A 21,230-nucleotide genomic window follows, 5' to 3' on the forward strand; every position below is an offset into this window, starting at 1 on the left:
TCAAAATGTTTTGTACGATGAGGGTTGTTTTTTTTTTGGTAACTACTACTTATGTAAGACTATAATCTAACTAGGTGGCTTACGCAAAAACCCAAAATAAACAACAACAAATAATATGCTGAGACTAAGTTAGATACTTTCATTCAACACCAGACCAAAATAAGTATAAAATATTCAAGAGGAAAATAATCTTGATATAAATATTATTTCCTAACTCCTGGCTATATTTAATGACTCTAGTTAGACCCAGGGTAGTATGTAGGCGCTGTAGGTGGATACAACGCTCCTGCAGGTGGTGTGAACTTATAGATATGTCCTGCAGGTAGGAGACTGTCTATCTGGGTGTGTCATGCAGGTCAGGAGGTATTTGCTGGGTAAATGTTGAACGTTTAAGTCGAAGTTTTTCATCGTATAAATTTTCCTCCGTGTGCCTAAGCTGTGAAAAGTGATGACTTTTTTTTTATTAATGCACACACACAAAAGTTTACCCAAATGTGGAGTTTTTTCTTCTCATTTCTTTTTACATTATACACTTTTGCTTAAATACTTTCGGCATATTTAAGAGTGTAAACAGTTCAGGAGTGTATCTAAAGTGCTTGGGGTGCACTTTACCTCCCTGTGGACATAATTCATTTCCAGGTGGTTAAGGTTATGAGAGGGATAAGTTCACCGTGCAGGGAGCAGAACTTACGGTGATCATCCTGACACTTTGTTCCACTGTACAAATAAGAAGCGTAAGGAGATATGAAGAGGTCCAGAGGCGAGTTGGAACAAAGTGAAATGACTGTTTGTGTAAGTTTCTGTTTGTGTGGAGGAGAGTTCTTGAGTCTCTGTACCGGAGGTTTAGTCTGTAAGTAAGAGAATTATTGGGTGAGTAAGAATTTTAATCTAATCGGTAAGAATTTTAATCTAATCAGTAAGTAATTTAATCTCAGTGTAAGGTATTCAGTTAGATTATAGGCTCAGTCTGTCTCTCATAAATAGAGGCTGTGCATGGCAGGCGTCTCAGTGAGCCCCAAACTTGTGCTGCCCTCAGGTACTTGTGACGCAGGGAGGAGAAGGAGCTGGTGGCCGGGGCTGGCGAACTGCAGCTGACGCGGGTCTCCAGGACTTACACCGGCACCTTCTCCGTCCTCGCCTCCAGCCCCAAAGGCTTCGTCAACGCATCCTTCTTCCTCAATGTTCTCTGTGAGTATTCCCGACACTCTCCTCAACAGTTATCTACGTGAGTACATGACCCTCTTGTTACCAGTGGCTCTCACCTGCCCTGTACAAGACACACTTCTTCTTTCGAGGTAGTTACTTGTCTTTCCACCTGCCTTGGCCTCAAACTGAACTCTCCACCATTTTGTTGACTGTCGTTTTTCATTCCTCTCTCTGTACATTCAGTTCCCTCTCCCCCCGTCTTCTGTTGGTGCCTGCTACGTTCTCTCTTTCTCTCTCTCTCTCAGCTTTTGACACTGTGTCCTCTACCTTCACAGAGGAATGCTTTTGTATGCGCTTTTCCTCTTCCTCACTCGCAGTGGTTTTCCGCTCTGTGTGTTTTTTTTCCTGTTTATTTTGCGTCATTGTTGAGCGCCTGGTAGTCTTTCATCTTCCGGAGGCCTTATGAGTGTCTACCAGGCTCCTCTCTCTCTTGAATGCCTTTGTGAGCCTCTGACAGTCACCTCTCTCCCTGCCGTCTTGTATGAGCACATAAGCACCTCTTGTTCCTTCCTTCCCCACTGTCAACCTCCTCCTCCTCCTCCTCTTTCTCTTCCTCCTTCTCCTCTTCCTACTCTTCCTCCTTCTCCTCTTCCTCCTCATTCTCCTCCTCCTCCTCTTCCTCCTCCCCATTGTGTTTTCATTGAGTAAGCCTTTATCCTTCTTTTTAATCCACAAGTTTTGCTGTAATAAGTCTTATTTAATCTTCTCTTCTGTCCGTCATTTCTTAGACAATGTTAGATTCACCCGCCACTGTGTGCTTACCAATGAGTGAGTATTTTACCTCTCTTCTCCACTCCAGTTTTCTCATTACATATAGCCCTTCCTTCGGCTTTAACATACTTGAACAGATCACACATTTTGTTTTTCTTTTCAGTGTTCGTTTAATAATTCCTTTGTCTTACCTCGTTCTTCCCAACAATTGACGGATAAACTATAATCTTTTCTTTTTCCATCAAATATTGGTCCTTGTCTTCTTCTCCTCCTCCTCCTTCTTATTCTTCTTCTATTCCTTCTTGTTCCTTTAACTAGATCGTTAATTTTTTTTTCCCTCCTTCGACGTAATTATTGGTAGTTAATGATCTGTCGTGAAATAGACCACCAGTGTGTCTGAACCTCCTAGCCTCACCTCGTCCACCACCTTATTACTTCCTGTGTGTCACCTTTGGTCACTTTAAACACAAATTATTATTGTTTTTTTTAATATTATGTGTTTGTTTTCGTAACTACTGGATTTATCTTTTGTTTTTAATAACCGCTTTATTTTAAGTATTATTATTCAATTTTTATTTATTTTATTTTTTGAGGGTTAGTAATATTCATTGTTTAGTAATGTGTTAATTAAATTCTTGGTTTAATACGTTATATTTGTTCCTTAATCTGTAATTGTCACATACATAGTTCCTGTCACTCTCCACTCTATAAGATGCTTTTAAGGGATGTACTGTACGTATATATGTACTTTTCTTATGGGAGTATCTCATATACAAATAACTAACTAAGTAAACAGACATATATATAAATAGGTTTAATGAGTAATATCTCCAGTGTCGGAAAAGGATTTCTATTTTTAATAATCAAAGCTTCTTAAACTCACCCCCCTTCTCCCCCCCCAAGTCTTATCACATAATCATCCGGGTGTCTTTCATCTATCCTCCCCGCCCTGGACGAGGCCATTAACCAGCTGACTACTATTTACTGCTCTCTCTCACTTGCTCTTTGATGTTTTTAATTCACCATCAACACTCGGTTAACTCTGGAGATATATTTTTCCTTATATTGTGAAGGCTAGCCAGTTATTTCAGCTTATCATTTGCTAACTCACGGGCGGTTGGATGTGTAAATAATATATATTTTTTATTTATTTATTTTTTTTTTTTTCACATACATTGACTTTAGTTAGGACATAGACTAGTGTTTATTTATTATTCATTCCTTTCAGTGTTGACAGTTTGCTCTTGTGGGATAACGTGACTGAATATTTCATAAATGATAAAAATATAGCCAATAACAGCAAGTGTTATTTTTTTTTAAGTGTTATTTGGTAAGGAATTTTATGTTCGTATATTTGTTTTCAATATTTTTATTTTTGAATCGAGAGGTGAATTACATACTTTTACGTTGGCTAACACATTAAAGTTGGCTGACAGTTAAATATGGCTGACACCTTAAGACAAGTCAGACGGAAGTAACACACACACATATTAATAATTCCCCCATCTTCCATTTCTAAAGTGTCCAGGAAGAAGATAACTAAGTTGTTTCACGATATTTGCAGTAGTTAGCCGGGTGAGTGTAAGTGTATTTGATGCCCAATATTATAAGTGCCTCACGGGTTATTAATATCACGGTAAACGTCATAAAGTCTGGCATTATGTTGAGGTAAACTTCTAAACCAAAAAGTTATTACGTTTGTCTCGAAGATTTCCATCACGGTGGCTGTAAGTAAGTAAGAAAGTTAGTTGGTTAGGTGATTAAGTTCTCCGTTGTTGTTTACAGTACTTGAAGAACTACAAGAATACTAATAATTGTTACTTTTTATTAACCCTTTGATGGCAATGGTCTTAGGTGCAGTCACTTTAAGGATGATGATTTAATTCAATCTCTTTAATGACGAAAGGACCTAACCTAACCTAACCTAAAACCCGTAAGTGTTTTGCACTATAGTATGTAACACTGTACCTACATCTTTAGTGTTATTTACTCACACACACACACACACACACACACACACACACACACACACACACACACACACACACTTATATAAACAATGAAACATCAACACCGTTACATTCGCTTCTTACATCACAGGTAGATATTCAGAGTGTAGCTAAGTAGGTATTTACTTGGCTTTATTTACTTGGTATTTATTTACATACATTCGTTGAACGGGCCATTCCATTTGTTTGTATTACAAGTACAATAAACACGTTGTTTACATCTGGACTAGGAAATAATGACTCTTGTTTGAACTTAAAATTCTTAATATGTTTTCTCAGGTGACTTTTAAAGAATGTTGCAGCTCTCAAAAGGCTTAGCCATGTAATTACCATTTATTACTGTTTAACTTTTTTACTATAATTTTTCTGGCTCAATAAACACCTTTAGTTTCAGGTTCATATACATTTTCATATCCACATCTCCATACACATTTGAAAGATATCTTCAAAATTCAATAATTATAATAAAAGGTTCAAAGAATAAATGATGTTTATCGATTATTATCAAGGGTTCAGCCCACATAAGAGTAGAAGCATCGTCGTAAATATTGAAGTCTCTGAATCACTACAAGTATCTTAATATGTCACGTACAAAGAATTAATTGTATGGAAGACATGATTGGCCGCGTAGAACAGAACTGGTAGGGGATGGGAAGTGCTGTTGGTAATTTAATGTAGAAAATAAAGATACCGAAAGTGTTGCATAATTGATTTTTCATTTTATATATATTAGCTATTTTGGGGATACATTTGATTTATTTATATTATGTATTTAAAAAGAAAAAACATTGATTTCTTTAGACAAACAAGTATTTTTACCTTTAGAATTTTAATTACGAACATATTATTGTACTAATTACACCAGGTAGGAAGTCTAATTCAGATCATGCTCTAAACACAAGATATTAATATATACATGAATGATATATCTCTCTGATTGATATTAGAAGTGTATTGAGTTATAAATGAAGGTATTGATGAAGTACATGTGTTATTAAGACCTTCCTGTTTGAGTACGAGAATAACTCTTTCCCAGCCGGAGATATTATGTTGATCAGAGCTTAAATACCCTTGAATCAGCTTATCTCTGTTGGTAATACTTGCTTGTACTACAATCTATATCCACTGATAAACATTGACCCTCTGTTAAGTTAAAAACAAAACAAATATTAGGTAATGTTAAAATGTTAGGTAATGTTAGAGTGCTGTTATGGGGAACATACGTGGTAATATAACATTTTTTGTGGTAGAAATTTAACTTCTTTTATTAAAACAAGAGAAGGGGGGGACTGTGAAACGATGCAATTGTAATGTGTTTTACCTTGAATCACCGAAAAATTGAACAGGGGTGTAAATTTACCCTCACCACCCTCTCACTCTTCATCCTTTCATCCCTCCCACCCTTCACCTCTCACCCTCCTCACCCTCACTCCCTCAACCCCTTCCCTTTCCCCTCTCTCCCCTTCACCCCCAAAGAACAAATAAATAAATACAAATACACAAAAACCTAAAACCTACATGGGCGTCCAGGGAAGAAGTGGTGCTTATCCCCCAAAAAGGAGAAATAGAGAGAAAATTTAATCCTAGGAAAGAAAAAACAAAAGAAATGAATAAACAGGAATAATATACATCCTATCCCGTAGAAGGAGGGAGAGAAAAACAAAAGAATTAGACAAATTTAGTGATCGTTCTGTTACTTAAATCTGTTTCTCTCCTTCTCCTCCTCCCGGTGTGCCAGATGGACCAGACCAATTGATGTCGGAGGAACAGGTGACGGTCAAAGAGGGCGCCACCGCCTCCGTCGAGTGTACAGCTAAGGGCAACCCGTCACCTACCCTCACCTGGACCAGAGACGCCCACTCACAGAACAGGTGAGTACTTTATTTCTCTCCCTCTCACCTTAGACCAAGTAATATCCTCACTTTCATTACTTTAAGCACCTGGTTTATCCCCACCATCACCTTAAACACCTGGTCCTTCCCTTACCCTCACCTTAAGCACCTGGTCTTTCCCCTACCATCACCTTAAGCACCAGGTCCTTCCCCTACCCTCACCTTAGCACCTTGTCCCTCTCCTACCCTCACCTTAAACACCTGGTCCCTCCCCTACCCTCACCTTAAACACCTGGTCCGTCCCCTTTAATCTCACCTGGTTCAGGAACACTCATCAACAAGACAGGTGAGTCTTTGCATTAAATTTCATTCTCACAAGCGTTCAACTCATCTCACCTGCAGATTTATTTGAGCCTCAGTCTTACGTTCACTTGAGCCTCAGTCTTACGTTCACTTGAGCCTCAATCTTACGTTTACTTGAGCCTCAGTCTTACGTTCACTTGAGCCTCAGTCTTACGTTTACATGAGGCTCAATCTTACGTTCACTTGAGCCTCAGTCTTACGTTTACATGAGGCTCAATCTTACGTTCACTTGAGCCTCATTAATGGAGGATTTGCCTCTCTCTTATTCCCTCTCCTCCACCTCCTTGTTATACTCGATCCGTTGTTTCTTTTCACTTTCTATTCATTCCTCCGTCCGCCGCTCCACCTAACCCGTTCACTTCCATTCCTACTCTCTCTCTCTCTCTCTCTCTCTCTCTCTCTCTCTCTCTCTCTCTCTCTCTCTCTCTCTCTCTCTCTCTCTCTCTCTCTCTCTCTCTCTCTCACTTCTATCCTATCTTCCTCCCCTTCTCTCCATCTCTACCCAGAAACAATTCCTTTCCCTTTCTATTATACAATCCATCTTCTTAGCTCTCCCTTCTTCCCCCTTCTCTTCACCTCACACTCATTACTCTCTCCACCATCTCCTCGGCTTGATCATTTTTCCTCTACCTCCCCCCACCTCTTCTGTTTCTCCACCCTCTCCCCTCCCTTCTTCTTATTCTTCTTCGTCTATCTTCCCATCTCATACACAAAACTCATTCTTTCCTTTCTTACTTCCCCCCCTCTCCCTACTATATGCTACATCCATTTTTCCCTTTTCTCTCTTCCTCTACCCTCTCTCTCTCTCACACACACATACACACACACACACACACACACACACACACACTCACACATACACAGTAGTAAAGGCTCCTCCTCCTTCTCCCCCTTCCTGTTCTCGGTTTGATCAGTCGTCCATCTAACAACTTTTGTCGCCCGGCTCTGTGAAAACACACAAAAACCACACCAACAAGTGAGGCGCAGGGATGAATTGCTCGTCCTGGTTTTTCACCGCCTTCCTGTGTAGCCAGAGTGTCAAAGCGAAGCCGCACGCACCAGGAAACATTTCTAATGAACGGCAGCTGTTGCTATTGACGAGTCCTCTTGTTCTTATATACTGTACAACATTGGAAAAAAAAATACGTGTATGTGTGTGTGTGTGTCTGTGTGTGTGTCTGTGTGTGTGTGTGTGTGTGTGTTTGCTTGTGTGTGTTTGTGTGTAATCTTCGGTAATTATTTCTTTATACCGCATAGGAAACAAGAAAACACGAAGTTCCCAAGCGCTCTCGTGTAATTCACATCTTCAGGGGTGAGTAGAGAAGCGTCAACAGAAAATAAGTGAAAACAGAATAGGGAAAGTATTGAGAAATCATTTTTACAGAAACAGCTGCTTAAATAAAGTAAGTTCAGGAACACTAACGTTACTTGCTGGTATAGTCTGTGTGTTACTGAATGCAAATGGAGGTTCTGAATTTTCTTATTTTGAGAAAAAAAACCTGTTAATTATTGTGTTCTGGCGATAATTAATGCATTTGAGTTTCTTGTGCTTCACTGTGTTATAAATTCAAGGACAGGCTAGGAGCAAAAAAATACAACAAATAAAAAATAACCCTTGAGGGATTCCATTAATGATAAAAAAATAAAAAATATGAACCGGTCACTAATGCACGAATATGTCGATTAGAGAGAGAGATAAAAAAAAAGATTCAGGCAATTGGAGAATCAGGGAGACTAAAAAAAAAAAATATATATATAACAAGGTTGACACGGACACCAACCCTTGTTAAAATATCAGGAGCAACAATACAAGTTTCACTGAAGCTGTCAAGAGTAAAGTCAGGGTTTAAGTTTAGGTTTATTGGTGGATGGCTACAAGGAAACGACACTTGAATCTGAGAGAGAAATTCATATTCCTGATTGTGTTTTGAGTATAGTTGTTTACTACATATACCATAACATTGGAATAGGTTAGACATTGGTTAGCTTCTAAGATGAGGCAACAGTATTAGAGGAGATAGAATATTTTAACAGTTCACTGGGAATAGAAAGAAGCTTAAGGTGCATATATATTGAAGATAAGAAGTGAGAGACCATCAGGTTTTGAGAAATTGTTTGATTTTTGATCTTTGCAAGGGATAGTATGCAACTAGAGCAGGTACTGAGGACTTAGTTAGAAAGAACAAGGGGGGGGGGGACGGTGAAATCAGAATGAGAGTATGAAGGAGATAATGAAGCTGTTGTAAAAGAACTAAGCTGATGTTTAAAAAGATCTCTCATTGGTGGGTTCCTAAAAAGAGACTCTGTTTTGTACTGGGTTAGAGCTTTTTTTGTGTGTGTTGATTCCACTTAGTAATGAAAGTGTTGTATATTTCCTAATGTTTTTCCCAGGTTCTTGTGAGGTTTGTAAGAGATCAGTTGTTGTATGGCAGGAAAGGTCCACTCGGGGGGCGGATCTTTGTTAATGATAGACTGTTAATTCTTTATAGTCTGTACAGTTCTTGAATTTTCTACCTAATCTGTAAACAGTTGGCCTCATTACTAAAAACCTCGTCCTCTTCTTCTCGTCGTCGTCGTCGTCGTCCTCTTCTTCTCGTCGTCGTCGTCTTCTCGTCGTCGTCGTCGTCGTCTTCTTCTCGTCGTCGTCGTCGTCCTCTTCTTCTCGTCGTCGTCGTCGTCCTCTTCTTCTCGTCGTCGTCGTCGTCGTCGTCTTCATCGTCTTCTCGTCGTCGTCGTCGTCGTCTTCTCGTCGTCGTCGTCGTCTTCTCATCGTCGTCGTCGTCCTCTTCTTCTCGTCGTCGTCGTCGTCCTCTTCTTCTCGTCGTCCGTCGTCCTCTTCTTCTCGTCATCGTCGTCGTCCTCTTCTTCTCGTCGTCGTCGTCGGCGTCGTCGTCGTCTTCTTCTCGTCGTCGTCGTCGTCCTCTTCTTCTCGTCGTCGTCGTCGTCCTCTTCTTCTCGTCGTCGTCGTCGTCGTCTCGTCGTCCTCTTCATCGTCGTCGTCGTCGTCCTCTTCTTCTCGTCGTCGTCGTCGTCCTCTTCTTCTCGTCGTCATCGTCGTCGTCGTCGTCCATCGTCGTCGTCCTCTTCTTCTCGTCGTCGTCATCGTCGTCATCGTCGTCGTCATCGTCGTCGTCGTCTTCTCGTCGTCTTCTCTCGTCATCGTCGTCCTCTTCTCGTCGTCGTCGTCGTCGTCGTCATCATCGTCGTCGTCCTCGTCGTCGTTCTCTCGTCGTCGTCGTCGTCGTCGTCTTCGTCGTCGTCGTCGTCGTCTCTTCTTCTCGTCGTCGTCGTCCTCTTCTTCTCGTCGTCGTCGTCGTCGTCTTCTCGTCGTCGTCGTCCTCTTCTTCTCGTCGTCGTCGTTCTCGTCGTCTTCTCGTCGTCGTCGTCGTCGTCGTCTTCTCGTCGTCGTCGTCCTCTTCTTCTCGTCGTCGTCGTTCTCGTCGTCTTCTCGTCGTCGTCGTCGTCCTCTTCTTCTCGTCGTCGTCGTTCTCGTCGTCTTCTCGTCGTCGTCGTCTTCTCGTCGTCGTCGTCGTCGTCTTCTTCTCGTCGTCGTCGTCGTCGTCTTCTCGTCGTCGTCGTCGTCTTCTCATCGTCGTCGTCGTTCGTCTCGTCGTCGTCGTCGTCTTCGTCCGTCTCGTCGTCTTCTTCGTCGTCAGTCTTCGTCCTTCTTCTTCGTCGTTCGTCGTCGTCGTTCTCGTTCGTCTTCTCGTCGTCGTCGTCTCTCGTCGTCGTCGTCGTCGTCGTCGTCTTCTTCGTCGTCATCGTCGTCTCTTCGTCGTCGTCGTCGTCTTCGTCGTCGTCGTCGTCGTCGTCGTCTTGTCGTCGTCGTCGTCGTCGTCGTCGTCGTCGTCATCGTCGTTCGTCGTCGTCTTGTGTCTTCTCGTCATCGTCGTCTTCTTCGTCGTCGTCTGTTTTCGAAACATACATGTAGAAACATAGAAAACATACACAAAGAGAAACATACATAGAGAAACATACACATAGAAACATGAGAAACATACACAGAGAAACATACACATAGAGAAACATACACATAGAGAAACATACACAGAGAAACACAGACACACATACACATTATTATTATATATTTATTATACACAGAAACATACATAGAGAAACATACATAGAGAAACATACACATAGAGAAACATACACATAGAGAAACATACACATAGAGAAACATACACATAGAGAAATATACACATAGAGAAATATACATAGAGAAACATACAGAGAAACACAGACACACATACACATTATTATTATATATTTATTATACACAGAAACATGCATAGAGAAACATACATACATGAAACATACAGAGAAACATACACAGAGAAATATACACAGAGAGAAATATACATACATAGAGAAACATACACATAGAGAAACATACATAGAGAAACATACACATAGAGAAACATATACATAGAAACATACACATAGAGAAATATACACATAGAGAAATATACACATAGAAACATACACATAGAAACATACACATAGAAACATAGAGAAATATACACATAGAAACATACACACATACACATAGAACATACATAGAAACATACACATAGAAATATACACATAAAACATACACATAGAAACATAACACAGAAACATACATAGAGAAACATACACATAGAAACATACACATAGAAACATACACATAGAGAAATATACACATAGAAACATACACATAGAAATATACACATAGAAACATACACATAGAAACATATACACACACACACACACCACCGCCGGGCACTCACTTGAACTGGGCACCTCTGAAGGAGAGAGGATAGCAGTCCCGTCTGGCCACCAAGATAGGAACAAGTAATGGATAACCTGATGTTGTATTTATGTTACCTTTATGTATATTTACCTGTATATGAGGAAGAGTGTCACCGGGGCTGTGTTGACATATTTCTTTATTGTTCTCACACATCTCCGACCATTCCTCCATGACATATAAACGTACACAACTTGCATTTACATACATCAATAAAATACTTCAGTGTATATGAGCTTCTTCAGTTTTCCGTTTTCAAGATAAGAATTTCCTTGGCACCGAGGATGCCTCACAGAAAAAAAACAACACCGCCTCCCCAATAAAAAAAAAAGTTAACACACCTCACCAAAGCCTCGCTAAGCTAAGTTATATAAAGAATTTTTATTATAAAATGTTTGAAAGTGAAGGAAGTTTGAGGAAAATGTGGAAGGCTAACCTCGCTGTAAGGTGATGCTCTCTTACAAAGGCCGCCATGCGCTGAGTTTGTGTTTAATCATTTAAGAAAACACCTCCTGCCTGTGTATACTGTACAAGCAATAACTGTATATCACAACGGAAAATATATCGACTTTCTTGATATGGTAAATAGTGTATATTTTAGCCTTATCACACGATACCTTAAGGGTCGTAGGGTGAGATATGGGACCTCTCTCTTATGCTGAAGTCACTGTGTTCTGATACAGTAAACAGTGAGTGAACAAACAGCATTAAACTAAATCCTATAAAGCAATTAATTCCTTTAAGAATCATTTCGTAGCGAAGATGAATTCATTGATTGTTATTAAAGGCTCTATGAGATGAAATATATTGTGGTCAAGATATTTTGCTTGTAATCATCTCAAGCTGCATCCCCTTTCTCATCATTGCATCAACACTCCAGCAATTTTTCCACCACCTTACTTCTCCCTCACAACTTCAACATTGCAAGCTTCTCCAACACTTCAACAATCATCAAGTAAAACTACAACACTGCCTCACTTATCTTATTGATCTCCCACACTTCATTATGTATATCTTCTGTATTTGTCTAATAAGTTCTTCAACACTTGTCCACGTTTCAAATAGATCTCCAACACTTCCCCACTATAGCTCCAACATTTCCCTATTACATCTATTATAACTCCAACACTATTTTACACCATCATATTCCCACACTATCAACAGTAGCTCACACTATACAACACTATCCTCCCCACACTCCCACAGTCCCACACTATTTCAATAATGTTCGGTTGCAATATTTCTACCTCATTTCTTTATAAATTTCTCAACAACTCATATTATTATTATTCATAAATTATTCAACTCCTCAATATTGTGGTACATACATTCTTCAACTCTTCAGTATTATTCTACATAAACTCTTCATCACCATCATCTCTCATCACTTAGTCTTCACACAGATTCAAAATTTCCTGCAAAAGAAAATATTGAAATACACACAAGCTCGTTTAGCATTTTAACATATTTTTTCTTTCTTTTATACCAACAGTGTAACACATCCCCAACGCTACTCCACTAACACTACTGCAACACTATTCCACCAACCTGCACCACCAACACTACTTCCAGCACTACTCCCCCAACGCTTTCTCCACTAACACTACTGCAACACTATTCACCAACACTACCACCAACACTACACCACCAACACTACACCACCAACACTACTACACCACCAGCACTACCACACCACCAGCACCACACCACCAACACTACACCACCAACACTACACCACCAACACTACACCACCAACACTACACCACCAACACTACTACACCACCAACACTACACCACCAACACTACACCACCAACACTACACCACCAACACTACTCCACCAACATTGCACCACCAACACCACTTTTTACTCCATCATCACCTCTGATTTTCTCATGTATATTCTCTGTAAAATTTTTAATTCTTTTTTTTTCTATCCTTTTCTATTTTCTCCCCTTCCCTTTTTATTTCATCTTTCTCTCTTTTGGGAGTTGTGTGTGGTCGCAGTTTCTCGGTTGGCTAAAGTAAATGTGATGCATTTTTTCCCCTTCCAAGATTTCCCTTCGTATTATTCTCTACTTGGAAATTATTTTTTAAATGTATGATCGTCATCTATCATGTTTAGCAGAGATCAAGGGAAACAGTGAGTCATGCTATTAACAGGATTGACTGACTTACAAAAAAAAAAGCATTGCGTCACTTTATGTTGGTGTAATGCTGTGTTTGTAGAAGTCTGTCCTAGCGAGGATCATCAGAGGTCTTATACCTGAAACACCCAGCCATAATGACACCACGGGTCACAATTCGGGCTTGAAATAGCTGTTGTTGGGTGTTATAGGTGTGGTGATAAGTGGTGATAAGTGGTGTCTCGTGCACGCCATGACAGCTGTGTTTAGAGCTATACTGATGCGATATTTGTTATTCTCAGTAAACGTTTAGAATAACATGTATGAACAACTCAGAATATTTTATAACTGTTACAATCTCTATATTTCCGACATATTTATTGAAAAAAATATTGTAAACCTAACCTTTGTTTGTAACTAAAGTGTGTTGCTACACGATGTGATGGCAGGGGAGACGTGTGTTGCTGCAGGGGAAACGTGTGTTGCTGCAGGGGAAACGTGTGTTGCTGCAGGGGAGACGTGTGTTACTGCAGGGGGGACGTGTGTTGCTGCAGGGGAAACGTGTGTTGCTGCAGGGGAAACGTGTGTTGCACGGGAAACGTGTGTTGCAGGGGCGTGTGTTGCTGCAGGAGACGTGTGTTGCTGCGGGAAACGTGTGTTGCTGCGGGGGACGTGTGCTGCAGGAGACGTGTGATGTTGCTCTGAGAAACGTGTTGCTGCAGGAGACGTGTGTGTTGCTGCAGGAGACGTGTGTTGCTGCAGAAACGTGTGTGTTGCTGCAGGGGCGTGTGTTGCTGCAGGGGGGCATGTGTGTTTGCTGCAGAAGCGTGTGTGTTGCTGCAGAAGCATGTGTGCTGCAGAGACGGCATGTATGTTGCTGCAGGGGGAGACGTATGTTGCTGCAGAGCTTATGTTGCTGCAGGAGACATGTGTTGCTGCAGGGGGAGACATGTGTGTTGCTGCAGGGGAAACGTGTGTTGCTGCAGGGGAGACGTGTGTTGCTGCAGGGGAGACGTATCTTGCTGCAGAGGAGACTTATGTTGCTGCAGGGGAGACGTGTGTTGCTGCAGGGGAAACGTGTGTTGCTACAGGGGAAACGTGTGTTGCTGCAGGGGAGACGTATGTTGCTGCAGAGGAGACTTATGTTGCTGCAGGGGAGACGTATGTTGTTGCAGAGGAGACTTATGTTGCTGCAGGGGAGACGTATGTTGTTGCAGAGGAGACTTATGTTGCTGCAGGGGGTGATAGCAGGATCTATCAGTGGACCCCTTGATGACCTGCTCTAATACACAACATTATACACAATACAGAACCATCATATTAACAATACACAATCATAGTCTCACATACATGATACAATAACTATTAGTAAAGTATTATACCTAACCAACCTAATCTAAACTAACCTAAACAATAAAGTGTTTTGAAAATTTCTTTACATAACGTCATAACGAAATGCGAGAAATTGTGTTGGACTAAACTGTGTGTAATATTGTCGTAATTAAACTAAAAAAAATAGAAAAAATAAAGTATAATTTAGTGTAAGAAAATGAAATAGTTTAAAATATATAGTTGATGGACTCGTTCCCACTTGTAGGTCACGTCCATCACTGAGCTGTGGGTGTTGACTAGAGAAAGGCTGAGGGTTTATGTCAGGAAGTTTAAAATATATTAATATAGTTCATAGGTGGTGAGTGAGGTCAATTTTGGCTTTTACCTAACACACAGTTATAGTGAACCACCGAGGTGTTGACACGAACAGGTCTTGAGGTGTTGCTGCGACCACTTGTGTACTGTACAGTGTTGTTGATCGGAGTTGTGTTATAAATTTAGATAATAACCTTAAACAATGTGTGTCTCGTTCTGGACATTTCCTCTTACCAGTCATTTTTTTTTTTTCACTCTTCGTCTTAAGTGCTGGTAATCATTTATCCTCTTCTAAGGGATTCTAACCAATGATAGAGTTTGTCCCATTCTCCACACGCAAGATTAGCGGCGCCACATATCTGACTGACCACAGTCCACCGCCTCGGGTGATGCTGCAACTCCTCATCAAGAGGCAGACCAGACTGAGTTGTCGGGAACGCACGACGCCTTAAGTGACACTACCACTTATTGCGTTAGCCGGCTGCTGGATCTTGCTTTAAGCTTTTCCACTATAAGAATCATGAAAACTTCTGAGTAACGAGAATTTATTATTTAAATGAAAAATAGACGTGTGTGTGTGTGTGTGTGTGTGTGTGTGTGTGTGTGTGTGTGTGTGTGTGTGTGCGTGTGCGTGTGTGTGTGTGTGTGTGTGTGTGTGTGTGTGAACCCAGGTAGCGGGTGTTTTGGCGTATCTCTCAGTGCAGGTGTCCAGAGGGGAGGAAAAACTGGTACTTTACAGCCTCTCCCTCGGGGACTTGATTGACCAGCAGAGCCTCAATATGAAGTTGGCAAAGCTGTCGAAGCCTCAGTGGTGTGCTCAGGTGCAATCACGGCACTGGCATCAAAGGTGAGCTGCCAGGTAGTGTGTTGCCGTCACCCGCTCTATTTTATCTCCATACTCTTAATGGAAAATGAAATGAAACCTGACGAATTGTTATGAGAGAAAGATTAGTAATGAAACGATTGTAAGAAAGTCCCTGAAGAAGAAACAAGATTTTGAGAAAAATATCTTCAATGAGTCACACTAAAATGTGTAATATCTACTGCAGTAAAAATCAAAGCTCGATAATCCAACCTGTGACAGACACCCCTTCCTCTCCCAACAAGGCCACAGTAATATATACATGATATTTGAAAGGAACAACATGGGGTCTTGATTTTGTGATTCCCCTATCCAGCGTTATAAAATCTTGCATCTAGAACCAAATACGAGATACATGAACTACATTCTGCAACGTTACAACATCAGACTTAGGGGGTGGTGGTAGTGTGTGTCAGGTGATATCCTCCAGCCTATCTTCACTATTGCCAGCGAGTAACTCAGTTAAGGAAACACACAACACGTGAAGGAGAGTTTCTGTACAACATTCACAGGAAAACCAACATAGCCTAATATCTCCCCACCCACCTCTATATATAACTCTCCTCAAAGATAAAAAAAATCAACCTTGAGTCTCCTATCAATGGCTGGGATCCACAATAGCAACAGAGGCGCGGATAATAAATTTTAGCCTTCATTAAAAAAAAAATCAAGGAAAAACAAAAGGTGATGACGTTGTTCCCTTAAGCAACCCACGCAAGAAAAATTCAATATCAGTTGATTTTTCATTTCTAGATTATTATACCTTCATTAATCTCCACGCACCGACGCCCCACCAGTGTAAGCGTTGTATAATGGGTTTTCATAGTGGGGGCAGGACTAGACTATTATATGCAGTGTGGGAACGGTGAAGTCCTGCTTGAGTACCACTTACTTACTGTGTGTCTCCCACCTACCACACGAGGAATGGTTGAAGGAGGGATTAGCTGTGTTGAAGTGGAAGGTTAAGACCGAGGAAGCTGGAGCCATGGACTTGCTTATGATGATGATGATGATGATGATGATGATGATGATGATGATGATGATGACGATGATGACGTAGGTACAACAGCCACCAAGCTACACTGGCGTCAGCTTTAGATTAACTCAAATGTACCCACGAGAGAGAGAATTATACCTGACTATATACAGTACTTCACCCAGTACACCTGTAGCTGACTCCACATAGTAACAAGATTATTATATAACCAGTATGTACATCTCACCTGTTGTATACCTGAATCAGCCATCCAGGTATATGTGTGTGTGTGCGTGTTTGTGTGTAGGTTTTGTGTGTGACTGCGTTTATGTATATGTGTGTGTTTTGCGTGTTTGTGGATGAGTGTGTATTTGTGTGTGTTTTAAGGTGTGTGTGTATGTTTTACGTGTTTGTGACTGTTTGTGTATTTGTGTATATGTTTTGTATATGTCTGCGTGTGTTTTTGTGAGTATGTGTATGTGTTTCGGCATTGAGCATCCACGAAGACAAGTTTAATTGGCGACCAACAACCTACCGGCCGCGTCTCTGAGTACCTGAAGTTCGAAGCTAATCAAAACCTGAGTAAAGGCTTTGTTCCCGGGCACGACGCGTCACCCATCCCCCACCCACCCCCTCCCGGCGATCGATCCACCTGTTAACTAGCATTTAAACAGGTGGAAACGATTTAAGGATGTGACGAGGATGTGAAGGGGATATGAAAGAAATGTGCAGGTAATGTGAAGAAGATGTGTTTAAGAAGACATGTTGAAGATGTGAAGGGAATGTGCAGGTGATGTGAAGAGGATGTGCAGGTGATGTGAAGATGTGTTGAAGATGTACAGGGAATGCGAGGGAGATAATACAAGGACTCTGAAAAGGATGTACTGGGAATGTGCAGCAAGAGATCATCCCAGCTGGTGGTGGGAGAGACGTCAGAGGACAAGAAAAATCCCTGTTTGCTCCCGGGAGTGTTGGCTAAAACAAATGGAGAAAAATGAATTGTTTTATTGTTTTATTTTGAGCTAGTGTGTTGGAACTGAGTGGCGGAGATGACGAAAACAAGGTGTTGAATTTGGTGTCTGGGTTGTAAAAATCAATGGGGTTGAGAAGAAGGAGTGGGTGCTGGGGTGTTACAGCATGGAAGGAAAAGAATGAGAGGGAGAAAGACGATAATTGGATGGTGTGGTGAAGGAGAGATGAAAAGGGAGGAATGGCGCAAGGGAAGACGCTAGTGTGTGTCCCGAGGAAAAGTACTAGCATCTCCTACGTTGTGGGACTGGTGTTGATATAAGCAGTGGACAGAAACAAATTAATCCGTCAAGTGTTGGTTACTATGAGACACACACTGGTAATGAGAACACACCAGCAGACCACCAGACGACCTGCAGAGGGCGGTGAAGGGAAGCTTTTGATTTAAAATGGATGAAGTTTGGGAAATTCAGTGAGGGAAGGGGTAAGTGATTTACTGATGGGTGGTATGATGACAAGACACAGACAGACAGACAGACAGGCAAACAGATGGGACAAGGGAGGAGGATAACCCTCTCAGGTGGTATACTGAATCGAATGAAGATGAACGAGAGTCTATAGCGAATGTACAATATGTGAATTACTATAACACGAACATATCTATTTCCGTTTGTCGAGGTAACTTTATATACAAGTGATGAGAGAGAGAGAAAGAGAGATAGAGAGAGAGAGAGTGAGAGAGAGAGAGAGAGGGATGACAGGATGGTAAACGAGGATAACTTGATATATTGTGGAAACAGTTTTAAGAGGGAGAAAGGGGGACTGTCAGGTTTATAAGAGTGAGTGAATCTGAAATTACACTGGAGCCATTGTTAATAAATCAGTATAGAAGACAGGGGAACAGATGGGCTTGATATGTAAGGCTGAGTTATTTGCTTGTCATGTGTAGTGAGGATTTTGATTAAATGGTGAAGAGATGTAGATACTCTATGACGACTGTTAACATATGGGACTGCTACTATAAGTGAGATGTTTTGGATAGAGAAAGAACCAACGTAAAGGAATGATACACCAAGGTTAGGTTAGGTTAGTTTAGCTTTGATTTGGTTAGGTTGGGTTGGGTTAGGTTAGGTTTGGTTAGGCAAGGTTAGGTTATCCCTTGAAGTAACAATATGGATAAATGATACAACGAACAGAAAAAAATGTATGATAAGGATTAATGAAATACGGGATAAAATAGGAATAAGAGAAAACATAATATATCCAACATCATCACATAAGTTGTAATATCCACCACTACAGTATATCCAACATCATCACATAAGTTGTAACATCCACCACTACAATATATCCAACATCATCACATAAGTTGTAACATCCACCACTACAGGAATAAATTCATTCACTCCTCCTGTACTTCCGTCTCTCTCTCTCAGCACTGGACAGTCGCTGGGCTCGGGTGTGGGCGTCGCTTACCTTGTGGTGGAGTCAGCATCATCGTCAGACACGGGCATGTACTATTGCCACGCCTCCAACGTCGTCACCACTGCCACTCCCGCCAGGACTAAGTTCATCGTCATGCGTGAGTACAGGGACATATATTTCCTCACTCTGATGTTAATAGTAGTAGTAATAGTAGCTGTGGTTGTTGTTGTAGTAGTAGTAGTAGTAGTAGTAGCTATAGTAGTAGTTATAGGATAGTTAAGTAATAAAATATGTGGATATTTGGCTATCAGGGGAGGTTGGAGGCCATATTCATAAAAAAAAGTAGTCGTAATAGCAGTCGTCGTCGTAGAAGTGGTAGTATTAGAAGTAGTAGTAGTAGTAGTAGTAGTAACAGATTTTGATATGCCATCCTTATTTGGTGCCACCGTGAGGAGGAGGAACACGATCAAGTAGTAACTAAACTTATGATTCCAATTAGTACATTTAGAGAACAATATTCTTACGAGATCTATTATATAATTTTCTTCCCTTACTATTGTTTTTATTATTATTATTATTTTTCCCTTTATTAACAATAATTCTTGTTTGTTTTTATCTGGTAGAGCCGGCGAGGGAGGCGGAGGAAGACGTGGTTGGTAGGAAGGGATCGTGGGCGTCTGTGGGTGGCAGTGGGCATCTGGTGTGTCGTGTGAGGGCCGCCCCTGATCCCTCTTTTATTTGGTCTACTCCTGAGGGCATCCGCTTAGAGACGGGTGGTAGCTACATCATCCAGCATCCACAGGTGAGTAAGTGGGTGGGTGGATGAATGGATTGCTTGGTGGGTGAATGGGCATTTCTCTCTCTCTCTCTCTCTCTCTCTCTCTCTCTCTCTCTCTCTCTCTCTCTCTCTCTCTCTCTCTCTCTCTCTCTCTCTCTCTCTCTCTCTCTCTCTCTCTCTCCCTCTTATCTATCTCCCCATTTAATTTTCTATTTTCTCTATCCCTTCATTAACACATCCATCAACCTGACTATCCATCACTTGCATTTCCATTCTCCTATGTCCATTTTTATTCATTATTGCTATTCCTCTATCCTTCTTCTGTCTGTCTGTCTGTCTGTCTGTTCTCATTTCTACAGGTACTTATTGTGGCTATGAATTTCTCCGTTTATTTTCTGCAATTGTTATTTTTTTTTTCCATATTTCACTTTGTTAGTTTTTTCTCGCTTGATCTGTCTGTTTGGTATCTCTGTCTATCTATATCTCTGTTTCTCTGTCTGTCTCCCTCTCTGCCAGTGTCTGTCTGTCTGTCTATTTCTATGCAACTCTGTCAATTTATATCTGTTTCTACGTCTCTCTGTATTTATTTTTCTCTATATCTGTCTTAGGTTTTTTTCTGATTGCCCTTTATCTTTCTGTGTCTGTCTTTTTTTTCTGTCTATTCATGTCTGTCTCTTTTACTGCCTGTCTCTCTTCATCTGTGTGTCTGTCTCCCTCCGTCTCTGTGTATCTCTCTCTCTATCTCTATGCATCTCTCCATCTGTCTGTGTCTCTTACGTTTCTATGCATCTCTCTATCTGTCATGACTCTCTCTCTCTCTGTCTCTGTGCATCTCTTTATTTGTCTCTACCCGTCTCTCTCTGTCTCTATGCATCTCTATTTGTCTCTGTGTATCTCTCTATCTTCCCGTGTCTCTCCTGTACAGTTAATGGATGGGCTAACACTATGGTCGTCGGTACTGGAGGTGGAGGAGGTAACGAGACAGGACTACGGTGTTTACCATTGTACAGCCAACAACCACCTGGGCAGTGTGACCGTCGACCGTACCCTCAACCCGCCCACACGCCCACACCCGCCCCTCAGTCTTACCGTAAGTAGCCCCTAAACTCCCCCCCCCCCCCCCCCCCCCCCCCTCTGGTAATCCCCTCTACAGGTCCAGATAAAGCTAGAATTAATTTTGTATTAGTATATATGGCAATTTTTTTTTTACTTTGTTTGACAAAGTTTTGACAAAGTTTTCATTGAGATTCTGAATCTGGTCTAATTTAGTTCCAGTAGCTAGGATAAAATATATGTACATGATATAAGTTGATATATAACAGATCTGTGAGTTTGTTATATGTTAACTTTCATATTGTGTTGAAACGTTGTTAGGTGTAGTATAACTATTGTGAGGTTAGGTTAGGTTAGGTTAGGTTAGGTTAGGTTTTGTTTTGTTTTGTTTGGTTAAGCTTGGTTAAGTCAACATCTTTGACACCAATCACCGAAATCCTTCCCTAGGAGAAGTTAAAACACAACTGACACTAATATTTGCAA

General features: G+C 41.1%; 2 protein-coding genes across 2 annotated transcripts in view; both read left to right on the top strand.

Moving 5' to 3' along the window:
* The window catches only part of LOC121874860 (nephrin-like), a 148,148-nt gene extending 146,984 nt beyond the window's left edge, over positions 1-1,164 (top strand). Inside the window, exon 13 of the mRNA XM_042379150.1 lies at positions 1,037-1,164. Within this exon, the coding sequence (XP_042235084.1) occupies positions 1,037-1,046 (10 nt within the window). The 3' untranslated portion in view covers positions 1,047-1,164. The remainder of the gene's footprint in view (positions 1-1,036) is intronic.
* LOC121874809 (lachesin-like) lies at positions 1,060-20,799 on the top strand. Its single transcript, XM_042379096.1, has 5 exons — positions 1,060-1,188; positions 5,665-5,797; positions 18,928-19,073; positions 19,540-19,718; positions 20,620-20,799. Exons 2-5 carry the CDS (start codon positions 5,682-5,684, stop codon positions 20,797-20,799), a joined length of 621 nt encoding a protein of 206 aa, XP_042235030.1. The 5' UTR covers positions 1,060-1,188; positions 5,665-5,681.
* The last annotated feature ends 431 nt before the right edge of the window (positions 20,800-21,230 follow it).

The sequence above is a fragment of the Homarus americanus genome, unplaced genomic scaffold (genome assembly GCF_018991925.1).
Source record: "Homarus americanus isolate GMGI-L3 unplaced genomic scaffold, GMGI_Hamer_2.0 scaffold56009, whole genome shotgun sequence".
Classification (NCBI taxonomy): Eukaryota; Metazoa; Arthropoda; class Malacostraca; order Decapoda; family Nephropidae; genus Homarus; species Homarus americanus.

What these genes read in the sequence shown, in the direction of transcription:
- LOC121874809 (XM_042379096.1), top strand. Translation starts at nt 5,682, where the DNA reads ATGTCGGAGGAACAGGTGACGGTCAAAGAGGGCGCCACCGCCTCCGTC. An exon ending in GACTAAGTTCATCGTCATGC is followed by an intron (nt 19,074 to 19,539) that starts GTGAGTACAGGG and finishes TTTATCTGGTAG; the next exon opens with AGCCGGCGAGGGAGGCGGAG. An exon ending in ACATCATCCAGCATCCACAG is followed by an intron (nt 19,719 to 20,619) that starts GTGAGTAAGTGG and finishes TCTCCTGTACAG; the next exon opens with TTAATGGATGGGCTAACACT.